Raw genomic sequence first — 20296 nt, 5'->3', positions numbered from 1 at the left:
AAATATATCGGATCGCGAATATTTAGCGTAATCTAAGAATTAATAAAAGAGAAATTAAATATATAAACTACGAACCTTTCTTATATATTTTATATAAACACTTTTTACTTTAACGATTAATTTAAGTATTAATTTAACCCATTAATAAGGTATATTACCTTAACGGACTTATTATATTTTTACGCTAAACCTTACGATTAAGTTAAAATATTACTATTATATTAAAAAACCGGGTTTTTTACACGTTTAAGTACTTTCTCGTCTTAGTTAACATAAACCCAGCACGTTTACGAGGTTTCTTTTAAACCCCGATAGCCGTTCGTTACACCGAGGATAGTTTTTACTTAATTTTTAGGATTTTTAATACCTTATTTATAAAGGCGGAGGTAAATTACGGTTTTCGGTTTAAGGTTACTATTAAAAGGTAATTATACGTCCGGTATAGTTTTTTATAATATAGTCGAGCTATTTCGATTACGGTAATAATTATTCGGTAAGCGATGTTTTCTATTCGTTTCCTTAATTTATCGATTATTAGTATAATATTATCGTTCTCTTTTTTATTTTTAAGTATTATTTTAAGTTTACCGCGATAACGTCTTAAGGTCGTAATAAAATTAATAATGGGTATAAAAGGCTTAGTGTTTTATCGCGGGGAACTTTACTCGGCCTACATTTTATATAATTAGTTATAAATATATCGTAATTTTTACTTATTCCTGGCCACTAGTATTTTGTTTATACTAACCGCTTAGTTTTATTTTTTTCTAGGTATACTATAAAAGTTCGAGAGTAAACCTTATCGATTACACGGGTTCGAAAGTTACCTTTATCGGGCATAATAAAGCGGTTTTAAAATAAAATAAACCGTTTATTAATGGTTTATTTTTATAGTTTATTTTCTCGGGCTTTTTATTTATATATTTCTAACCCCGGATATATAATATTTTCGTATAAAAAAGTATCGGTAAGTTTATATTTAAAGCGTTCGGGTAACTCTTCGATTAAGTATAATTAAGAGCTCGCTTTTTTTTAATCGGGTAACGCGCTTCCTTTAAAGCTTAGATAACGTTTAAAGAGGCTAATTTAAACAGGGCCATAATTTGTTAAGCGTTTTTCTTATTTTTTTAAGTTTTAAAATCACCCGCTTTTTTAAAAAGTACGTTAACGAGGACGTTTTTTTTCCCCGGTTTATAAGTGATTATAAAATTATATTATAATAACGTATCGGCCTAAGCCGTTTATTTTACGTTAAATAGTCGTTTAGTATCGAAATATTAAAGTGCTTCGTAATTAATAATCACGAGAAATAGTTAAAATCGTTATAATCTTATTAGTTTCGTTTTTTAATATTTAAACGTTTTTACTATTACCAGTATTTTTTTATTTTAAATAGGATAGTTATACTTAGCTCTTTATATCGTTTCGAAGTAAAAATATACGGGATACTATTTATCGTTAAGTTCTTCTTTTTAAAGCAGGACGCTAGCTAAAATACTATTCGATATATCGGTCTCGACTCGGGTTTCTTTATCGTAAAAAAAGTGTATTAACACGGGCGCTTTTAAAAGTAATTTCTTTAGCTTTTCCAATACCTTTTAATATTCGTTAGTTTATGCGAAAGTAAAACTTTTTTTAATTAAATTCGTTAAAGGTTTAATAATACGGCTATATTCGTACATAAAGCGTCGGTAATAATTATAGAATCTAAAAAAGGATTAAACGGTTTTAATATTAGTAAAAGCGTCCTAGTCTTTAACGGCCCTAATCTTTTCGGGGTCGACTTCTACGTCGTTTATACCTATTATAAAGCCGAGGTATTTAGTCTTAATAACGTAAAATTCGTATTTTTTTATATTAGTTTAAAGACTTATTTCCCTTAGTTTTTATAATACTTTTTTAATATATTCTACGTATTTTTCCTCGCTTTCCGAATAAATTAAGATATCGTCGAGGTAAACGTTATAAAATAAATCTAAGTACTTTATTAGGATTTCGTTAATAAACCGTTAAAACGTTACGGGGTTATTAGTAAGTTTAAAAGGAAAAACTTAGTATTTAAAAGATTTATACTTAGTCCGAAATATCGTTAAATCTTAATCTTAAAGTTTTATGCGAATCTTATAAACTATTTAGCGGATATCGATTTTAATATATATTTTAGCCTTAATTATTTTATTAAGGGTTTCGTTAATTAATAATAACGGATACCGGTCTTTTTTAGTAAATATATTTAGTTTATAATAATTAATATAAAAACGGAGTCCTTTATTAATTTTTCGTATAAACAAAATAAGCGCTATTTATAAAATAATACTATTAACAATAAAACCCTTTTTTAAAGCGGCGGTAACGTATTCTTTATAAACTTTAAGTTTTTCGAGGAATATTTTATAAAATAAGCTAAACTTTAAATTTTCGGGGCTTTCTTTTTAAGTTTATTCGATAATTGTTTACGTTTCCCCGGTACGGCGTAATAACGTTAAATTAAGTTTTATTAAAAATATCGTAATATTTATAATAATTAAGGGGTATAGCTTTTTTAACTTTTTATTTTAAGATTTCTTCGTTGTTTAATAAAAAGTCGCTTTTAAGGTTAATAATTTAGTTAATATTGTTTAAGTATACGATTTTTGTAATATCGGAATTAATATCGCTAAAAAATCCGTTTACGTTTAAAGTTTATATTTCGACGGGCTTTAATTTATATTATTCTACGCCGTTTCGTTTTAACCTGTAAGGAAGGTTTTTCGGGGGATAACCCCTTTTAGGTAAAGGTTTTTTAGTTAGGCGCGAAGGTAATAATTTATCGAGTTAGCGGTTTATTTTAAAGATCTCGGGATTTTTAAACCGGTTTTTCGGAGGCGGTTTTAATATAACGTAGCGGGGTAGTATTAGTCCCTTTATTATTTAATTTTAACTGTCCGTTTTTTATTCCTTAGTAAACTGTTTAATACGTTATCGGATTATTTTTATAGTAATTTACGAAACTGTTTCCGATTCTTTAAATTAATTTAGGGACGAGTTATCGCTCGGGGTTTCCGGTTTATTTATTATAGTAGGCTATCGGTAATTAAATTAGGGCTTTAAAAAAAAAAAGCTCTATTCCGTTTTCGTTTATTTTCGATAGATATTTTTTATTTCTAAGTAACGTTTTAATTATACTCGGGTTTCTTTAAAAGCTGTCCTGCCTCCGTAATATCGATATTTCGGGTTTAGGCTTTTTATTAGTCTTTTAAAAAAATTAGCCGCTTTCTCCGATAGTTTATTATCATATCGTATTTTTTAAACTATTTTTATTCGATAATAAGGTCGTACTTTATATTAATTATAAAAAAAGGTATAAGAGGTGTTTTATATTTTTATGTTTTAAAGTTTAAAAAGAAAGCGATATTAATTAATTAAAAGGATTTGCCGTCGTATTTTCCGATAATTTTAGGTTAAAACTTAGTTAATTATCGAGGGTTTAATCGTTTTATTACTTTACGAGCTAATTTTACGCTTATAAACAGTTTTCCGTTAGCTCTTATATTCGCGAGTATATTAATAATAGTAATAAATAATCTATTACTTATTATAATATAGGTAAAAATAAGAGGGTCCCCTTTAAGGTAAGTTTATGAAAAATTAAAAAGTATATTTTATATATTTAGCTTGGATAATATTCCTAGGAGGGAATTAAGATTTTTTAGGGTATTTAATTTTCCGAGTTATCGGAATCTTTTTTAAACGGGTAGAGTTAAACGAAACGATTAATTTAAGATTAATAAAATTATATTTTATTAAAGCTATTAATCCGCTAACTCGCTTAGTACGTTATTAGTCGAGGGTTTTTTTATTAAGATAGTTCCGGGAGAAATATTCGGTTTTTTTATAATTAAAACATGTTTTTTTAATTAAAAACTCCTTTATTTTAACGGCAGGGATACGACGGGAAATATCGGTCTGTTTAAATAATTCGGCAGCGGAGCTACCGGCGGAACTAGTTTTAAGGGCAGTGTTTTGTTTAGCACTTTTTTTAGTAATTCTAGCGTTATTTTTTTTTACGCCGTTACGTTAAATATAATTACGATTTTATTAATAGTTATATCGGAGAATAATAAAATAAAACTTATTAAACGAAATATCGTCGTTATAATAATCAGTAATTACTTTTTCGTTTAATCGGGCGGGTAATTTATTATTAAATTTTCGTTTATAGTTATTTTTTTAACGCGGGCGTGTTCGGCTAGCTTAATAAACTCGAGTCGAAAGGTTTAAAAGCTATTATTAAGTTTTATAGTTAAGTTTCGAAAAGTTTTACGGGCTTTTTCGTAAACGTTAAGGTTATAATACTATTTATATAAGTAATTTAGGAGGTCTTTAAAAGTTTTAATTAAAGGGTTATTTTATTTATTAATAACGAAAAGGTATAAGTTTTTAACGGCTTTACCGTTAATCCGGTTAATAATATAGGTATATTTATTTTTATCGGTAAAGTAATAATTAATATTCGTTTTTAATTGACTCTTTAAAGTTATAAACTAGTAATTAAACTTAACTTTAAAATCCTTTTTATTAATAAATAAAGGGGGGTCGAATATTTTAATATTTCGCTTAAAACTATTAAATAACGTAACGCCGGTACGGGTCGTCCTTTTTTATTTAAACCGAGACTCCTCGGTTTCGAATTAAGAGATTAACGATATATTAATTTAATTATTAAATTTCCTCGTTTTTCTTTACGACGATTAGTATAAGGTTTTTCTCTTTCTCAGTAAGCTTACCGTTTTTATTTAGTCCTTTATTTTAACTATTTTTTTAGTTAGCGTTATTATTTAAGTTTTTTTCGCCGAGGACGGCAGTTTATATATAGCTTTCTTTTAAGCTAGTATTAAAGTTTTTAGAGATCTTTATTAAGTTAAAGGCTTAGTTTTTAAAGTTTATTATAAGGAAGATTCGTAGCTTAAACTCTTTTTAAATGGCGGTCGGGTTTTCTTTGTATATTTTATTAAAATGTTTTTCGACGATTAAGCTTTCGCGTTTAAGCTATTAAGTTTTCGCGGTTTCGATAAAAACTGCGAAAGGTATCGCGGGAGTATTATAGTAGGGATTATATATAGTAGTTAATCATTTAATTTTTTTCTCGACATTTTCGTTTATAATATTAAAGAAATTATCGGAAAAAAAAACGCTCGTAATTTAAGTTTAACCTCGATTTAATATAATTAGTAAGATAATTCGGGGGCGGTAACTTTTTATTCTAAGTCGCTTTTAATATCGAATAGTAAATCCTCGCTTTTACGCCCGGTAATAACGCTTTAATTACTTACGTTTATCGGGCTTACGTTAAGGTAAACAAAAAATACGCGTTTAATTAATAAAGAATTTCGCGCGGCACGCTTTTTTAAGCTCGCGAAAAAGCGGTTAATATTATCGATATTAAAACGCACCGATTTACGAGCTTATTCTACGCGCGTATCGCGCTTTTTTAAACCGGCGGCTATTTTAATTAATTACTTTATTTAATTAAAGTTAATCTAGGTTTTAATTTCTAAAAAAGTAAAATATTCGTAAAGCTTTCTTAGGCTTAATAAATTAAATCTTTTTCGGTAATATTATAATTATAATAATTTAGAAAGTAAAGCTATAAATTATTACTTTATTATAAAAAACCGAAAAAAATAAGGAAAAAAAGAAAAAGTCTAGCCTTACCGGGACGATTTCCTTATTTAAATAGGTAGGGAAAAATCAAGTGGCGCTCGGGCTATCTCTCGCATGCCCTTGCCCCACTCTAGTTAATAAGGCTACTAAAGGCCTATTCTAAGGTGCGCCGTAGCAATTTAATTAAAAAAGTTTCTTCGGTAAGGGTAAAAAGTTAAAAAGTTTTATACTTCTCTTTTTTTAAAGGTTAACCCTTAAATCGATTATAAAGGGTACCCTTATTAACGTTATAATCTTTAGCCGCACGGTTAATACTTTCGCCGGCTAATATAGCCTAAACCGCCTACGTAATGCGTGTTTTTTTAGTTATATTAGTGGTGGTAAAAAGAGGAAAAAAAGAGGAAGAGATTAATCTACTTCAATTGGCAGACGAGTGAGATTTAACCCTTTTATATACTGTTGTTATTGCTTAGGGGCTCTAGAATTATCTGAAATCAGGAGGGGTCAATCAGAGGGGGGGCAGCCAGTAGGGGTTGCATCTTATTGGGTATTTCCGCTGGCCCTCATCCTGCAAGGCTGAGTGCCGCCACCACCCCTCAAGCGTAGTAATTTTGGATCAGGCTCCAAGACGCCCGGCTGAATGCAAAAGTGATAATTCCGCCAGCCTTTACAGGGGCCCCCGGCTTCAGCCTGGCTATGCTAGGCTAAGTGTCGTTTTCTTTTCTTTTCTCCGAGTGAGACAAGCTAGAAGGCCTCAGCTTGCGCACACTTGGGGACCTTGATTGCATATAGTATGCAGGTACTGGGGACAACGTCTTGTGTGCCTGAACATCCAAGTCTCTTAATGGTGGGTATGTCATGACGGTAGAAAAAGCGGCTTCCCCGGATCATCCGTCTCTTTGACATGAATTCACCCCCTGCAACGGCTGCGATACCTGTGTCGATGCATCTACTTGTCGGTATGCACTGACTTCGCGAGGCACTTGATCTTGGTTCGGTGTGTCGTTCTGTATGTGGCTGTGCTTATTGAGTTTTTCTAGCTAGGTTCATATTCGTTGTCTGCGGCTGTCCTGTATCGAGGGGGCCATGAGGCTCCAAATAGTGCTGTGGTGGCTGCGGCTGTGGTAGGCAGTGTGATACATCCTTGTAAAAGGCACCTGTGGCACTTCATACTGGCCCTACTCGACGGGCCTCGCCTCCGGATTGCTACAGGTATGCCGCCTGTAAGCCCCATGCTGACCATCCTAATTCACCATTAAGGCTTGATCTGCAGGGACATCCTAGCTAACCAGCACTTTCTACACTTGGCTCACCTGGAGGTTCAGCACGCACTGCCTGATCAGGTTAGGCCCTTACTGATGATCTTGGGACCCCCGCATAAGCCTGGGGTTGGCTGATCAGATCAACTGTTAGCACCCCTTGTGCAGCCCAAATCGGGTAGCCTTAGTTTCACGTGATACCCCGTAGACAACACTTCTTGCATCCCAGCGAGTACCGACGAGCCTTGCACCGCGACATCTTGTATACTAAACAAATGGCTAGCGTCACAGGGCGATAGTGATAATCCTGGTGCTTCTCTCGTGCTAATGAAACGCATCGAATTAGTGTCTTTGCACTAGGCGTTGGGTTTTGTGTAGCTATTGTGAGGATCGTCCAGAGGTCATTAGGTGACTGTCCCTAGGTCCAACTGATTCCTATGTTGCTACTGGTTGGTTGCTACGGCTTTCTGGATTGCCCACAATCTGATTGCTCGCGACCACTGTTGGAAATGTGAGTTGTGCGTGTCCAGGCAAGGTGGTTTCTGGGATATGAAATTACTGATCTTGTTTTGCTGTTTCTACCTGCCGTGATCTGGCGAGGCATTCAATGCGTGCTCTGATCTGCTCTACTGATCCCAAACGAAATCACTCTACCTCTCCAGTGCATAAATTACCTTCTATTGTCTTACCCATTCTCCCACTTCCATCTTTTCCACATCAACCTGGCAAGTTATATGGGGTTGACCAACCTCGCAATTCCTCTCTTCTTCTATCCTTTCCTTTGCCAAACCCACCTAGCTCAACACAAAGTTGCCCAAGCATCCTTTCCTTTTCATCCACAGCCATAGACCTCTTTTTGTACTCATCGACGTTCGCCTTTCTCTATAGCATTTGCGACATTTCGCGCTTCTTAAAGCTTGAAGTGCTCTACATTATCAGACGAGAACACGATGGCTGGCGCGAAGAAATGCGCTGGCGGCGGAATGAACCTCAGCATGCCGGATCCGGTTTGGCAACCCTGGACAACGGCATCCGGCATTACTCATTCGCAGACGGTCAGTTGGAAGTATGAGACACCTTTGGACACTGTAGACCTAACAACAGACCAGCCGTACATATGGGGCCCATCCGAATCCGAATATTCTAGCGATGGCTCTGCTGGCGCTAGTTCTTCCAGTTCACTGTTGTGCAGCACCAAGTCTGCCAGCATCAAGCTTTCCCAACCCAAGACGTCTCAACCTCAGTCGTCGCAGACCAAGACGTCCCAGACAAATTTATCCAATACTACCAAGTCAGCAAGCACTAAGTTGCCCAACGCCAAGTCGTCCAAGACCAAGCCGGCTAGCACAGAGTCTTCCAGCAAGGGGCCGTCGAGCACAAAGTTATCCAGCAGACCAAACACAAAGTCTTCCATCACGTCCGGCATCAAGGCTTCTGGTATCAAGTCGTCCACCGCGTCTGGAACAAAGCTGTCTACTACACCCGCCTCTCCCGTCCCCAAGTCTTGCAGCACGAATTCGTCCACCACGTCTGGTGCAAAGTGTACCCCCGAGCCAAGCACAAAGTCGTCCACCGCGTCCGGCCCCAAGTCTTCAAGCACCCGTTCGTCTTGTTTGTCCAGCTCGTCTGGAGCAACTGGCTCTCGCTCATCGAGCCCTGGCTCATCTAGCTCGGTCAGCTCTGGCCCTTCACTCCACTTGCAGCCCGTCCCAGACCGTTTTCCCTGGAAGGAAGACAAGCGCTGGCCAAGCAGGCAACGCAAGCCTGCCGTACAGTTTCTGAACGGTACCCTCGAACAGAAATCCCTAGTCAGGAGTGTCGTCAAGGAGAATTACAACGCCATCCCTATGCGGATCCGCTTCAGCTTCCTTTCTTCCCGCGAGACCGGACCCTCCAACGTCCGCATCAAGTTCATCGACTCGGGTATATCTTGGGCCGACATAGGCATGGGTAAAGCGAACCAGCAACCTAACGAGCCTACTATGGAGCTGAATCTGGGTAATAAAAAGACCGCCGAGGATAAAGTAGGTAACATCCTGCACGAGTTTGGTCATGTACTGGGCCTCCGACATGAACACCAGCACCCGGACAGTGGCCTCGTTTTCTGTCGTCGCCAGCTGCGTGAGGAAGGGTATGGTGATGACGATATCACCGAGCAATGGTTACCGTTCGGCTTCGACAAGAGAAGAACAGAGCCTTACGACAGAGAATCTATCATGCATTACTCGATCACGACGAAGGAAGCAAAGAATCTGAAAAGCCCCATTGGGCGAAGTAATGCTCTGTCACGAGGTGACAAGAACCAGCTTATCGCCATGTATCCGCCGGAGAAGACAGCAACAACAACAATCAAAACGACGCACGACAAGGCCAAAACAACGACAACGACAACGAGGAAGACGACGGACAAGGCCAAAGTAACAACGACGAAAAAGGCAAATGACAAGGCTAAGCCAAAGGTTTCGGAGACCGTACCAAAAACCAGACCCCCGTTGAGGGAAAGAAGCCCACCAAACAAGTCGACGCGGACAGGTAGCATCAAGTACGGAGGCAAATCCTACAAATATCCGACGGAATACACCGACAGCAAGGGCAGGAAGAAGAAAGTTTCCTCGTTCCAGCAGAAGTTGATGCAGTGGATAGTGACTTAGGGGACGACGCCCTACGTTGTAAGATTACATAGGTTTCAGCAATATGAGCGGACATTAAGATGCCCAGTATAAATCGGAAGGTGTAAGAGTAGGAGTTTGGTGATACGACATGGGGTACCGGTGGCGGAATACACAGAAGAAGTGCTCCGGGACGGTCTGCAGCAACGCTCTCTGTGGAACATTGATCGTACTTGACCAATTTGGTAGACTTGGAGGAGCGATGGCAGGATTGGCTGTGTGGGATACGGTGGTATGATATGAGCGTTGGATGCTCTGTGATACCGGAGTATGATGACGGTGGTGGTGACATGTAGGGCGCTTGTACCTGCAGCTGGAGTAGGTGAATGCTGCGAACCACGAGGTACCTAGCTAGCTACCAGAATCCGACGATGTATTCACTACATCCTCTGCATTCAACGTACCCTGTATTCAATACGTTTGCCCCACCTCTCCAGTTTATTTATTCTCTTTGCTTTCTCCCACACCCTCCCATCCTCCCACTCTTTCTCCTACCTCCATCCTGACCACATTCCCTTGGTAGCCTATGTGACTTCGTCCAACATAACAAGTTTTGCTCATCGTTCCCGAGAAAACACATTCTGTGCTTCCACCATCATCTTTTCCACCCATCGTTTTGGTTTGGTTTATTATTTGCTTCTTCCATCAACATCCATCTCGACGTAAAACCATCTCCCCTCCACTGATTCGACCTCTGTGTTCCATTTGCACCTGTATCCGTGCAAGCCACAACGCTCCTCACTTCACGAATCAAACCCACGGGTTTCACTTTCCGACCACCAGACGACGTCAAGATGCCTCGTGGTCATCCAGGTGGATTTCAAGTCGTTGGCAACGGCATACACATCCACATCCCCAACACGGTTCCGGACCACCCTCCCTCGACGCCGGGAAAGTATGCGCACAAGGTCGGCTGGACTTACGACACGCCTGCGCTCACCATGGGTTTGACATCACACCAGTCATACTCGTGGGGTTCACCAAAGGCATCTGAGACCAAATCCGGGTCGCCCAGCAGTGCCGCCTCCTCTAGCGCTGCTTCTTCCAGTGCAGCCTCTTCCAGCGTCTGGTCTTCTGGTTCATCGGTTTCGTCTGACTCGTCTGGTCCGTCCGTTCTGTCTGGTTCGTCCTGGTTGTCTGGTTCGTCCGGCGCTTGTACGTCCGACTCTCGTACGTATGGATCCTGCTCGTCTGAGTCCCACTCGTCTGGCTCGAGCAGTTCAGAGCTTTACGATACCATTTCCTTCGGTATCAGTCTCTATGATACCAATTCCATCGGAACCAGCTCTTGGGATGCCAGTTCCTGCGATGCCAGTTCCTGCGACACCAGCTATTGCGATACCAGTACCTTCGCCAGCAGCTCCACCAGTTCCTGTGACACCAGCTCTTACGGTGCCAGTTCTTGGGATGCCAGTTCCTGCGAAACTAGTCCCACCGGTACCAGCTATTGCGATACCAGGCCCCCCAGTACGTATTCTCGCATTACCAACCCTTGCGGTACCGATGCTTGGGATGTTTCCTCTCGCGATACCAGTTCTTCTGCTGTCAGTTCTTCTGCTGCAGACTCATCCTATACCGACTCATCATATGCCACCTCGTATTATACCCCGAACTCATATGAGAGACCAGCCAACTGGAATCAGATAAAGCAGGCGTGGAGGGAGTACGGCAAGCCCCGAAATCGGCAATCCGAGCTAAGCCAGCGGTGGCGGCTTCTTTATTAATACTTTTGCAGGAAAGACCCCGGTATGATCAACGGGGGCGAGACTATGGGATGCCCGGCAGCCTTACTCGTTTTGCGATGATAAATTATACATGGCTTTATTGCAGTGTTTGAGGTGGAAATGATGGTATGCGTAGCGATGCAATACGATGTATTTATAGTATTGGCGGTGGAATTCTGTCATTTAGTTACAGTGGTTGTGGTAGTTCGTAGGGAATGTATTCCTGCGGTGTAGCTGGAATAGGTGAATGATGCCAACCACTTTTGCCATAGTCCGTCGATGCATTCAATACCTCTTTTACATTCAATCTGTACTTTATATTTAATACCTTTACCCCACGTCTGCAGGGTATAAATTTCCCCTCCTCTTCCCATTCTCTCAATCATCCTCTCTCCCTCTTTGCCATAGCAGACTATATAAATCTGGCCAATACAGCAACCTTTACTGTCATTACATCGATCTCTTTCCTTCTTACTCGTCGGCATTCAGGATATTGCCTGTCTCTTGACGTTAGTCACCAAGCGCTCTCGGAGGACCGCGCCAATCCTGTTGTTCCCCCATTTTCCTTTACGCCCGTTGAGTTGGCTGGGCACAGCAGTGACTTCTTGAAAGCACCCCACAAGTTCTACTTCACCGGTCCTCAATAAGAGACAATATGGCTCGTCATAAGAAGAAAGGCTCTTCTGGGGCCATGGCCCATATGCCCAATGGTGGAACGCAAGTGGCAGGCGGTGATATAAGCCTCATCATCCCAGCCACCGTCCCGATTATCGCTCCCCCTCGACGCCCGGACAGTATACGAACACGGTCAATCTAAACAAAGCACAAGACGCCTGTGTCCACTACGAAGCTGAAGTCGCACCAGACATATAAATGGGGTCCGGCAAAGGCATCTCAATCCGGATCCGGTGCCTCTACATCTGTTTCTGTCGCTTCTAGCTCTGCATCTTCCGCCGTTGCGGCAGCCAGCTCTTCCTCAGCCGGTGCTGCCTCTGCTTCATCCAGCGCCGCCGCTGCATCATCCAATGGCGCCTCTGCCTCTGCCAGTGCAGCAGCCTCTTCGTCTAGCACTCGCTCCTCCAAGCATCGCTCTTCCGGTACTCGCTCGTCCCGCGCCCCTCCTTCTCGTTCTGACGAGACCGACTCGGATGATTCCGATTTCTAAGACAGCGGCTGCGACGATACCGACCTGACCGACACACCGACTGGAACCACGCCAATAGGACCTGGCGGGGATACAGCAAGAACCGACGCTGATACGACATGGGGTACCGGCCACGGCTTCGTCGATGCCTTTGGGGGAAGGGTTCTGGGACGATCGGTGGGGGCGGGTTTCTTGGAGTTTAGGCAGCAGTGGCATCTCTTCGCTTTAAGATTGATTAACCCTCCTTGGTCTGGCGGCCACGTTTAGAGGGGGAAAAGGTGACAAGCTTAGTGGTGTAGCATACGGTGTATGGCATGTGCAGCGGGTTCCTGTGATATAATCAAGGTGGTGGTGGTGATGTGTAGGGCGCTTGTACCGGCGGTGCGGCTGGGATAAGGGGAACGTTGCCAACCACAAGGTAGCTAGCTACCATAACCCGACGATGTATTCAACACGCCCTCTGCATTCAATGCGTCCCCTGCATTCAATTCAAGCTCTGTATTCAAATTTCCCACCCCACTTGTCTATGTGTATAAATTCATTCCTTCCTCCCATCCATCCTCCCATCTATCCTCCCCTCTCCATCCTGTCCACCCTTCGACTGGGCAGATTATAGAAGTTCGACCGACTCAGCAGCCTTTTGCTTTTTCATATCGATCTCTTCGCTTCGCTTCCATCAACATAGTGACATTGCTCATTCCTTGGATATCATGAACCGTCCACAGCTTGTACAGCAATCATTCTGTTCTTCACCCTCTCATCTTCGTCGCTTGAGTGTTATACCAGCTCGGCACACCACATCGCTCCGACACAGCATTATTCATTTTTCATCGTCTCTCATCGTTTCTACCTCTCTTCATTCTTTTGCGTCTGCATTCCGGCATTCCCAGCATCCCGCCTTCTCACACAACCACCCACAGAACCTCTACCTTCCAGTCGTCAACAGTAGCCAAGATGCCTCGCGGAAACGACAACCCACGCGAAGCCATGGTCAGCTTCCCTCTCCGCGGAAGGCAAGCCACTGGAGATGACATCCACATCAACGTGCCGCTCTCGATCCTGCCCGCCTCCTCTTCAACATCGGGGAACTACATGCGCACCATCAACATGAGGTACAGCATCCCGGCGGAAACTTTGGACTTGTCATCCCACGAGACGTACTCGTGGGGGCCGAACAACAACACATCCGGATCTTCGAGCGCCACTTCCTCGCGCGCCATTACTTCTAGTGCCGACTCGACTGAGTCCACCTCTTCTGGCTCTACCTCCTCTGGCTCCAGCAGTTCCGATCCTTCCCTCGACTCCCCGCCCTCTTACAGAGAATCCGTCGCGACCGGCCCGTCGGCAATCTGGAGTGGCGGCTCTTACCACACCGCCCCCTCCTCCGCCCAGACCTCATCGACCTCCTCCGCTCCCGTCTGCCTCCCCCACGTATCCGACAGACAGGCGCTATTCCAGCAAACGAGGCGTCCTGCACGTGCGCTTCATGAACGGCAACGGCCGCCACAGCGAGGAGAAGAACCTAGTGAAGCGCCTCGTGGAGGAGCACTACAACGCCATCCCCATGGGCATCCACTTCCAGTTCCTCAGCAGCCGCAGCGACGCCACCCAAGACCTCCGCGTCCGCTTCGGCAGCACCACCACCACCGGCAGCCGCAGCGCCCTCGGCTGCGACAACGACAAAGTCCGCGACCGCGACGACACCACGGCCCTGGACCTCGCCGGCCTGAGCGCCGACGACGAGCAGGCCACGGTCCTGCGCATGTTTCGGCCGCGCGCTGGGGCTCCGGCCGGAGAAGCGACACCCCGAGAGCGGGATACAGTGGGATTGGGAATACCTGCATGAGAACTACCCCGAAGAAACCATCGAGGGGGAGTACCGCCCCGCCGGCGTCGATAGGTGAAGGACCGAGCCGTACGACCGGCACTCCCTCATGCACGCGGTCGTGTTCAAGGAGGAGACGACGAATCTGCGAAGGGATACCCGGCTCAACACCGAGCTGTCGCAGGGTGACTGGAACCAGCTCCTGGAGATGTACCCTGCAGAAGCTCCGTCCCAACAGCCGCACCACAGGAAGAAAAAGTCCGCCTGGAGGAAGCTCCAGGAGTGCATTCATGGGCCACGCGCTGGGAGGGCTTAGCAGTCGGGGTAGCATCATGGCATGAGCCTGCATTGGCGGCTTCGTCATTACTTTTGGAGGAAGGAGCCCGGGATCATTGGATACTCTGCAGCAGTACTCGCTTTGGGAAAATTGATTATCTTTAATCTTGCTGCAGTGTTTGGGGGCGAAAAGTGTGGCGTTTGATAGTAGGAATACGCCGTACGATATGGGTGATGGATACTTGCGACATGGTGATTGGTGCTTCGCCTGGGTACTCAACGCTGTGGGTTGGAGATCATGATGCTCAGGATAGGTTTCGGGAAGATGATGCTTTAGATGATGCTCTGGATAATACCACATGGGAAGCAGCTGAGTATGCTTCTGATACTCTTGAAGGGCGTATAAATGTGTACAATAGCTATCGAGACACTGCCGTTGCTGCTACGACTAATAATGCATTTGCCTGGCCTTTCACAATTCACACAATGCTTATCCGCCAGTATCATGTTAGAAGGCGTGACAGATGCCGTAAGAATAGACCGCCGCAAGCGGCTGACCAGACCCCGAAGTGTTTTGCTGATGGGATAACAGAAATACAAGGTAATCAATAACAGTCCGGCTCAGCGTCCAGCTGAATCCAGACCTTCTCTTCCCCAAAAGAAACGAGAATCAGGATGTTCATAATAAGGGTCCCGAGGCGAATGCCAAATGGTCGATACCCCATTGATAATCTGAATCGCCGGGCGCCCCTTGACCCAATCCTCCCAGCCGTCGCTCCCGTAATGCTCCTCGAGCCAGCTGATGACGTGCCGATGCGGCGGCAGGGCGCGCCCCTCCCGGTCGCGATGCTGCTTGTGCGCGGCGCGGTGCGCGTTCCCCACACGCCGCCCTTGGCGCGGATGTTGGCCCCGGTGGCCGCCAGCCATTTGAGCGCAAAGAGGTTGCCTTTGACGGCTGCTGTCTGCACAGCTGAGCCGTACTTGCCCGTGTTGCCGCGATGCGGGTCCGCGCCCGCTTTTAACAGGGTATCCATGACCTCGTTGGTCGCGGCTTGCTCGTCGATGTTGCTGTTTCCGTTTTCCTCTGGGTACTTGAACAGAGCCGCCGCCTGCAGTACTGTGCCGTATCGACCAGCCACGATGCGCGCATCGGCGCCGTGAGAGAGGAGTAGTTTGATGGAATCAATGTCGTTCCGCGAGGCGGCGGCGTGTAATGCAGTGCCCATGCGTCCGCCTATAACATTGACATCGGCCCCTTCGTCCAGGAGTGGTCCAAGCATGGCCGGGCAGTGAACAGCCGCATTCTGCAGTGGTGTATGAAGGTCGCCACCGCAGAGGTTGGGGTCCGCGCCGAGATCCAAGAGTTTGCGTGTGATGGACACAGCATCGTCAACCGAGTGCGAGTACTTTGGCAGGCCCAAGTACAGGGGCGAAGGAAACATCAAAGCCATATCGCGCTTCTGGCGACGCACGTACTGCCTCCTCATCGCTTGACACCTGTACCTATCTCTATGCCGCCGCGCTTCTGGCGGGTTGACCTGGGCTCCATGTTTGAGCAACAAGTCCACGACGGGTTCTCGGCGCAAACCTCCAGTCATGCTGCTGACGGCTGCTCGCAGAGGGCTTCCGAGGCGCCCTCCGTAATAGTTGACGTCTGCGCCATATTTTACAATGAGCCAAGTGCATAGGTCAAGATTCGCTCACCAGGCTGCCTCCTGCAGGAGAACGCCGAGACATTCTTTACGATCGTCTGGTATCGTCACCGCCTCAAGCAAGCGGGCTATCATATCTTTATCCCCAATGGAGGCAGCAGAGCACATTGCGCTTGCCCCAGGCATGGCGCCCCGGCCGAGTATGGATTCCACCATGGCCTCATTACCCTTCAACTCGACGGCCGCAGCCAGTGCTTGATCGAGGTGGACCGAAGCACCGTGGTCCAGGAAGAACATGGCCATTTCGGCGTTGCCACGCCGGCAAACGTCATCCAAAACGTCAGCGAACTGACCACGGCCCAAATCTGCACCGTGACGCACTAATAACTTGATAGCCGCGATATCGGTGTGTTGGGCAGCGTAGTAGACCGGAGAAAATTCGAAAACCGGTCTTGGATTGTGATAATGCTTGCACATGTTGGGGTCGAGCCCATATTCGAGGAGCGTCCGTAGCTCTTCTAGGCTCCCATTCTCGATAGTTTCTTTCGCTACCTCGTAGTCCATATCCGAGAAAATGGCTCCGTGGTATCTCAACAGGCCGACTAGGCCCTCTTGACCAGCTCGAAAGGCAGCACTGAGCGGGCTCTCCCCCTCCTCGTGGACGTTGACGTACGCTCCAAGGCTGATCAGTCGTCGTACTAGGCTATACAAGCCGTTTCTGATCGCCTGGACAAGGATGCTGTGGTCTCTAATCGAGTCGTCGACCTTGACTCCCATCTCCAGCATCAACTCAACCACAGTGGGGTTCCCAGACAATATTGCATAGTATAAAGCATTGCCCTTATCTCCGGCAGATGGAACGACTCTGGTTCCGAGTTCAAGAACCTTCTTGGTCATTGGGATATCGCCCTCGGCAGCTGCACACTGGAGCAGGGTCATACCAGCGCTGCCTGAGCTGCCTGCTTGGGGGCACGCGCTAGTGATCATCGGTCGGTTCACATCAAGCCCCTTCTTGGCGAGATACTCGAGAACGTCAACCCTTCTAGCATGCAAGGCGATGCAGAGACTTATAAAGGGTTAGCACTTTCTCAGACGCGTAAAAGACAGAGAAGGGACTCTCAGAGTCCTGCACCAATGGAATGATCCCACTTACGTATCTTCAGTATTCTTGTTGATGTCAATTCCGAAGTCGCAGAGCATGTCAGGTAGCTGCAGAGGCACATCTCCAGTTTTCATAGAGTCGATTGGGCACCTCGTCCATTGGAATCTAACTCTTACGTCAGCTTCCATGTATTCGATCATTCTCCAAGGGAGGGCAGATTATATGAGGGATGGATGAAGCTTCTTGACTTACGTGTCCTTCACACCTGCAACAATCTCGTCGACCGCATCGGCCATGGTATATGGGTCCCGTGAAGCGACGTCATTGTACTGTGAAATGCGAATCGCGATTTCATCTTTTGTCTCTGCATCAACAATGGAGTCATGTATGCGTATGTCGTTTGAGTCGACAGCCTCAATGGCGCGTTCGATGTCGCGGATCTTTCTGCTTGTAATCAATATCTTGATGTTGGCTTGGAGCATCCTCTGCAGGAACTGGTCAAAGAAGGCCTTTCGCTCTGGCTCTGGGCACTCGTTAAGTGCGTCAATGATCAGATAGGTAACTTCGGTGCGTGAAACCTCGGCTGCGATGACCTTAAACAACTCTTCGAGTGATGGGGCGATACGGCCATGGTCTTTTGACTTATACAAGGAGGCGGCCGTTTCAGAAAGAACTGTGCTATGCTTTAGCGAAGGTTCGTAGATGTATTGCCTCCAAGACGGCCGCTCGAAGGAAATGACACAGTGGGAAGGGGGCTTACCATCATTTTGGTATACCAGGTTCACTGCCACGGACTCTAGTAGGGCACGCAGGCTCTGCTTCTGCCTGTCGGAGGAGTCGAAATAAAAATCGACTCCATGCATAGGCTTGGGTGCATCCACGGACGAGCGGCAGTGACGCTTGATATGGCTGATGATCCTCGAACAGTGCATGGTCTTACCCGTTCCAGGAGCACCATTGGATCCAGAGCAGCTGGTCGCCGTTCGTTACTTTCCATTGATAGAATCGGTCATCTTGGAAGATCCATTCAACGTTGCCTGGCTCAAGGTAGTGAACCCTTGGCAAATGGAATACAGCTTTGGTATTGGGGTTGCTCGTACGCAGCCAATTGGCGATCTGGTATTTGCCGGGCGCCATCGTCTGTCGTTGCGGGAGAGCTTTGGAGGGTCGAGATGCCAATACCGATCACCATATAACCTAGAAGGGGTCATGAAAGTGGGGTTCTGGTGCAAGTCAATGGAGAATGGGCCGCCTTCGGGTTTCAGTGACGTGCTATGTGCAGAGTTGCTGTGCTACCCAGGTTCAGTGGCCTTTCAGGGCTTACTTGGGTTCGCCCGCACGTTTGAGGCAACCTAATACGACCAGTACAATGAGTCGGCAGGCGGAAAATGGCATTAGAATACACTCCAAATTGCGTTTGGTTGCTGGCCTGCCTAACTTGGGGACACAAAGGCAGGCACGACATAATTGCTCATGGCAAGTACTCGCCCTCATGTCGCTCCCCTTGCTAAGTAGGCCAACCTACTACATGTAGGAGCATTTTATGGAGAGAAGGTACGAGCGATATATATATATAAAGTAAAAAAGAAGGCACGTTTTGTCCATGTGTACCTAACGTACATACGTAACTGTGTGCTCGTATTGATCTGGTTGAAGGGCGCTGGAGAGGATTGGCGTCGTTCTGCGGTGTTGAAACAGTGCCTGTGCGGGGCATGGAGCTCCCCTGAAGATGTGCCTCTCACTCCCTGAAGCACCTCCCGTATATGCACCCTAATTTGTGTTTTAGTTGCTTTAGTGATGTCTCTTCTAGCGGACTTTCAATTGCAGTGCTGCGCACTGCAACACAGTGACTTCAGCAAGACTCCGGATGAACAACCTTGCTACGTTCGTATACAGTTGGATTCAATGAAGGCTCAAGTACAGTAACACTCGAAGAGACACATTCATTGCTCTTGGGGTGAAAGAGGTCTGATTTGGTTCCTCTGGTGTCCTGTTCATGTCCCCCTACTAGTCTGCCCTCTCCCCGTTCAACCAAACCACTGTCTATAGTCCCTGCCGGACCATCGTGCTAGTATACGATGTGAGCTTCACTGTTGAGAGGTAACATTCTTACCCCGCCCCATCGCCCTCGTGATGGGCGCATATACCATCTCCCACCCAAATCCCAGCCAGAAGAAGCCGAAGGAGAAGAAGCTGATGACGAGAGGATGCGTTTGGGCCGGAGCAGGTACGTAGAACATCAGGACAAGGAGGGCCGCCTCCAAGCCCAGGAACCCGGCCACAGCACAGCAAGCAGGTTTGTGTGTGTTCTGGAAGGAGGTAGAGTCTGCGGTCCCTACCATGGCGGAGAACGTATATATTGCTTCAGTAAGGAGTATGAGCCATGCAGCGGCCTCTTGGATCACGCTAGGTGGAGAGCCATCCATGAAGAATGCCGGCCAGGCGTTGATGGTGACGATGACCAGACACACTGCAGCCCAGACTACGTGCTGCTCGGTCCGATCTTGCTTCATATTGTATATTTCGCATATGCCGTGTTTGAGTCCGGTATTGTGCGGTGTCTTTCGATCAGGTGCAGTAGGTAGGCTGTAGGAGAGCTGTAGGAGAACAAGCGTGTACTTGGAAGGAAGCAATTGGCAGAGAGAAAAGACCTATTCGTGATACATCGGACCATGCTTGAAGAGAATGGGACTTTCTAGATGTACCTAAGCAGGCAATTTCAGTCTGAGACGGACCTAGACAAGCTCACAGCTCTCGTAACTGCCTCGCATTTGGGTTTTATCGCACCGGGCTTTCGCAGCCGCTGGAACCAAAAGTAACACAGCCCCCTTGACGCCAATGAGACCAAGTTCATTGCCTCTCCCCCTTTTTTTCCGAATGATTCTCTCGAGCCTATTCCTGCAGAAGCGGCGATCCCAGCTCATTCGAACGTACCACACTGTATCATGGTTTGTTATGTTTCACGGATGAAAAGTGTTTCAAGGGATACCATGACAATTTGA

The 20296-nt window shown here is 45.6% G+C and overlaps 6 protein-coding genes across 6 annotated transcripts; 4 read left to right on the top strand and 2 right to left on the bottom strand.

Moving 5' to 3' along the window:
- Positions 1-7852: 7852 nt before the first annotated feature.
- Positions 7853-9553, top strand: PG986_008818 (uncharacterized protein; the record flags this gene model as incomplete). The annotated part of the gene is made up of 1 exon (XM_066845040.1): positions 7853-9553. One exon carries the CDS (start codon positions 7853-7855, stop codon positions 9551-9553), a length of 1701 nt encoding a protein of 566 aa, XP_066697438.1.
- A 937-nt stretch (positions 9554-10490) lies between these two features.
- PG986_008817 (uncharacterized protein) lies at positions 10491-11780 on the bottom strand (the record flags this gene model as incomplete). The annotated part of the gene is made up of 2 exons (XM_066845039.1): positions 10491-10777; positions 11771-11780. 2 exons carry the CDS (start codon positions 11778-11780, stop codon positions 10491-10493), a joined length of 297 nt encoding a protein of 98 aa, XP_066697437.1.
- A 170-nt stretch (positions 11781-11950) lies between these two features.
- On the top strand, positions 11951-12460 carry PG986_008816 (uncharacterized protein; the record flags this gene model as incomplete). Its single annotated transcript, XM_066845038.1, has 2 exons — positions 11951-12102; positions 12235-12460. 2 exons carry the CDS (start codon positions 11951-11953, stop codon positions 12458-12460), a joined length of 378 nt encoding a protein of 125 aa, XP_066697436.1.
- Positions 12461-13393: 933 nt separating this feature from the next.
- PG986_008815 (uncharacterized protein) lies at positions 13394-14285 on the top strand (the record flags this gene model as incomplete). The annotated part of the gene is made up of 2 exons (XM_066845037.1): positions 13394-13779; positions 13832-14285. 2 exons carry the CDS (start codon positions 13394-13396, stop codon positions 14283-14285), a joined length of 840 nt encoding a protein of 279 aa, XP_066697435.1.
- Positions 14286-14373: 88 nt separating this feature from the next.
- Positions 14374-14580, top strand: PG986_008814 (uncharacterized protein; the record flags this gene model as incomplete). The annotated part of the gene is made up of 1 exon (XM_066845036.1): positions 14374-14580. One exon carries the CDS (start codon positions 14374-14376, stop codon positions 14578-14580), a length of 207 nt encoding a protein of 68 aa, XP_066697434.1.
- A 565-nt stretch (positions 14581-15145) lies between these two features.
- PG986_008813 (uncharacterized protein) lies at positions 15146-19807 on the bottom strand (the record flags this gene model as incomplete). Its single annotated transcript, XM_066845035.1, has 6 exons — positions 15146-16194; positions 16285-17258; positions 17346-17459; positions 17547-18266; positions 18919-19064; positions 19442-19807. The coding sequence occupies 6 exons, from the start codon at positions 19805-19807 to the stop codon at positions 15146-15148; spliced, it is 3369 nt and encodes a 1122-aa protein (XP_066697433.1).
- Between the last annotated feature and the right edge of the window lie 489 nt (positions 19808-20296).

This window comes from Apiospora aurea (assembly GCF_038362705.1).
Source record: "Apiospora aurea strain CBS 24483 chromosome Unknown utg000006l_segment0_segment0, whole genome shotgun sequence".
NCBI classification, from domain to species: Eukaryota; Fungi; Ascomycota; class Sordariomycetes; order Amphisphaeriales; family Apiosporaceae; genus Apiospora; species Apiospora aurea.
The sequence above is the reverse complement of the archived record's forward strand: the minus strand, read 5'-3'. Positions and strand labels throughout refer to the sequence as shown.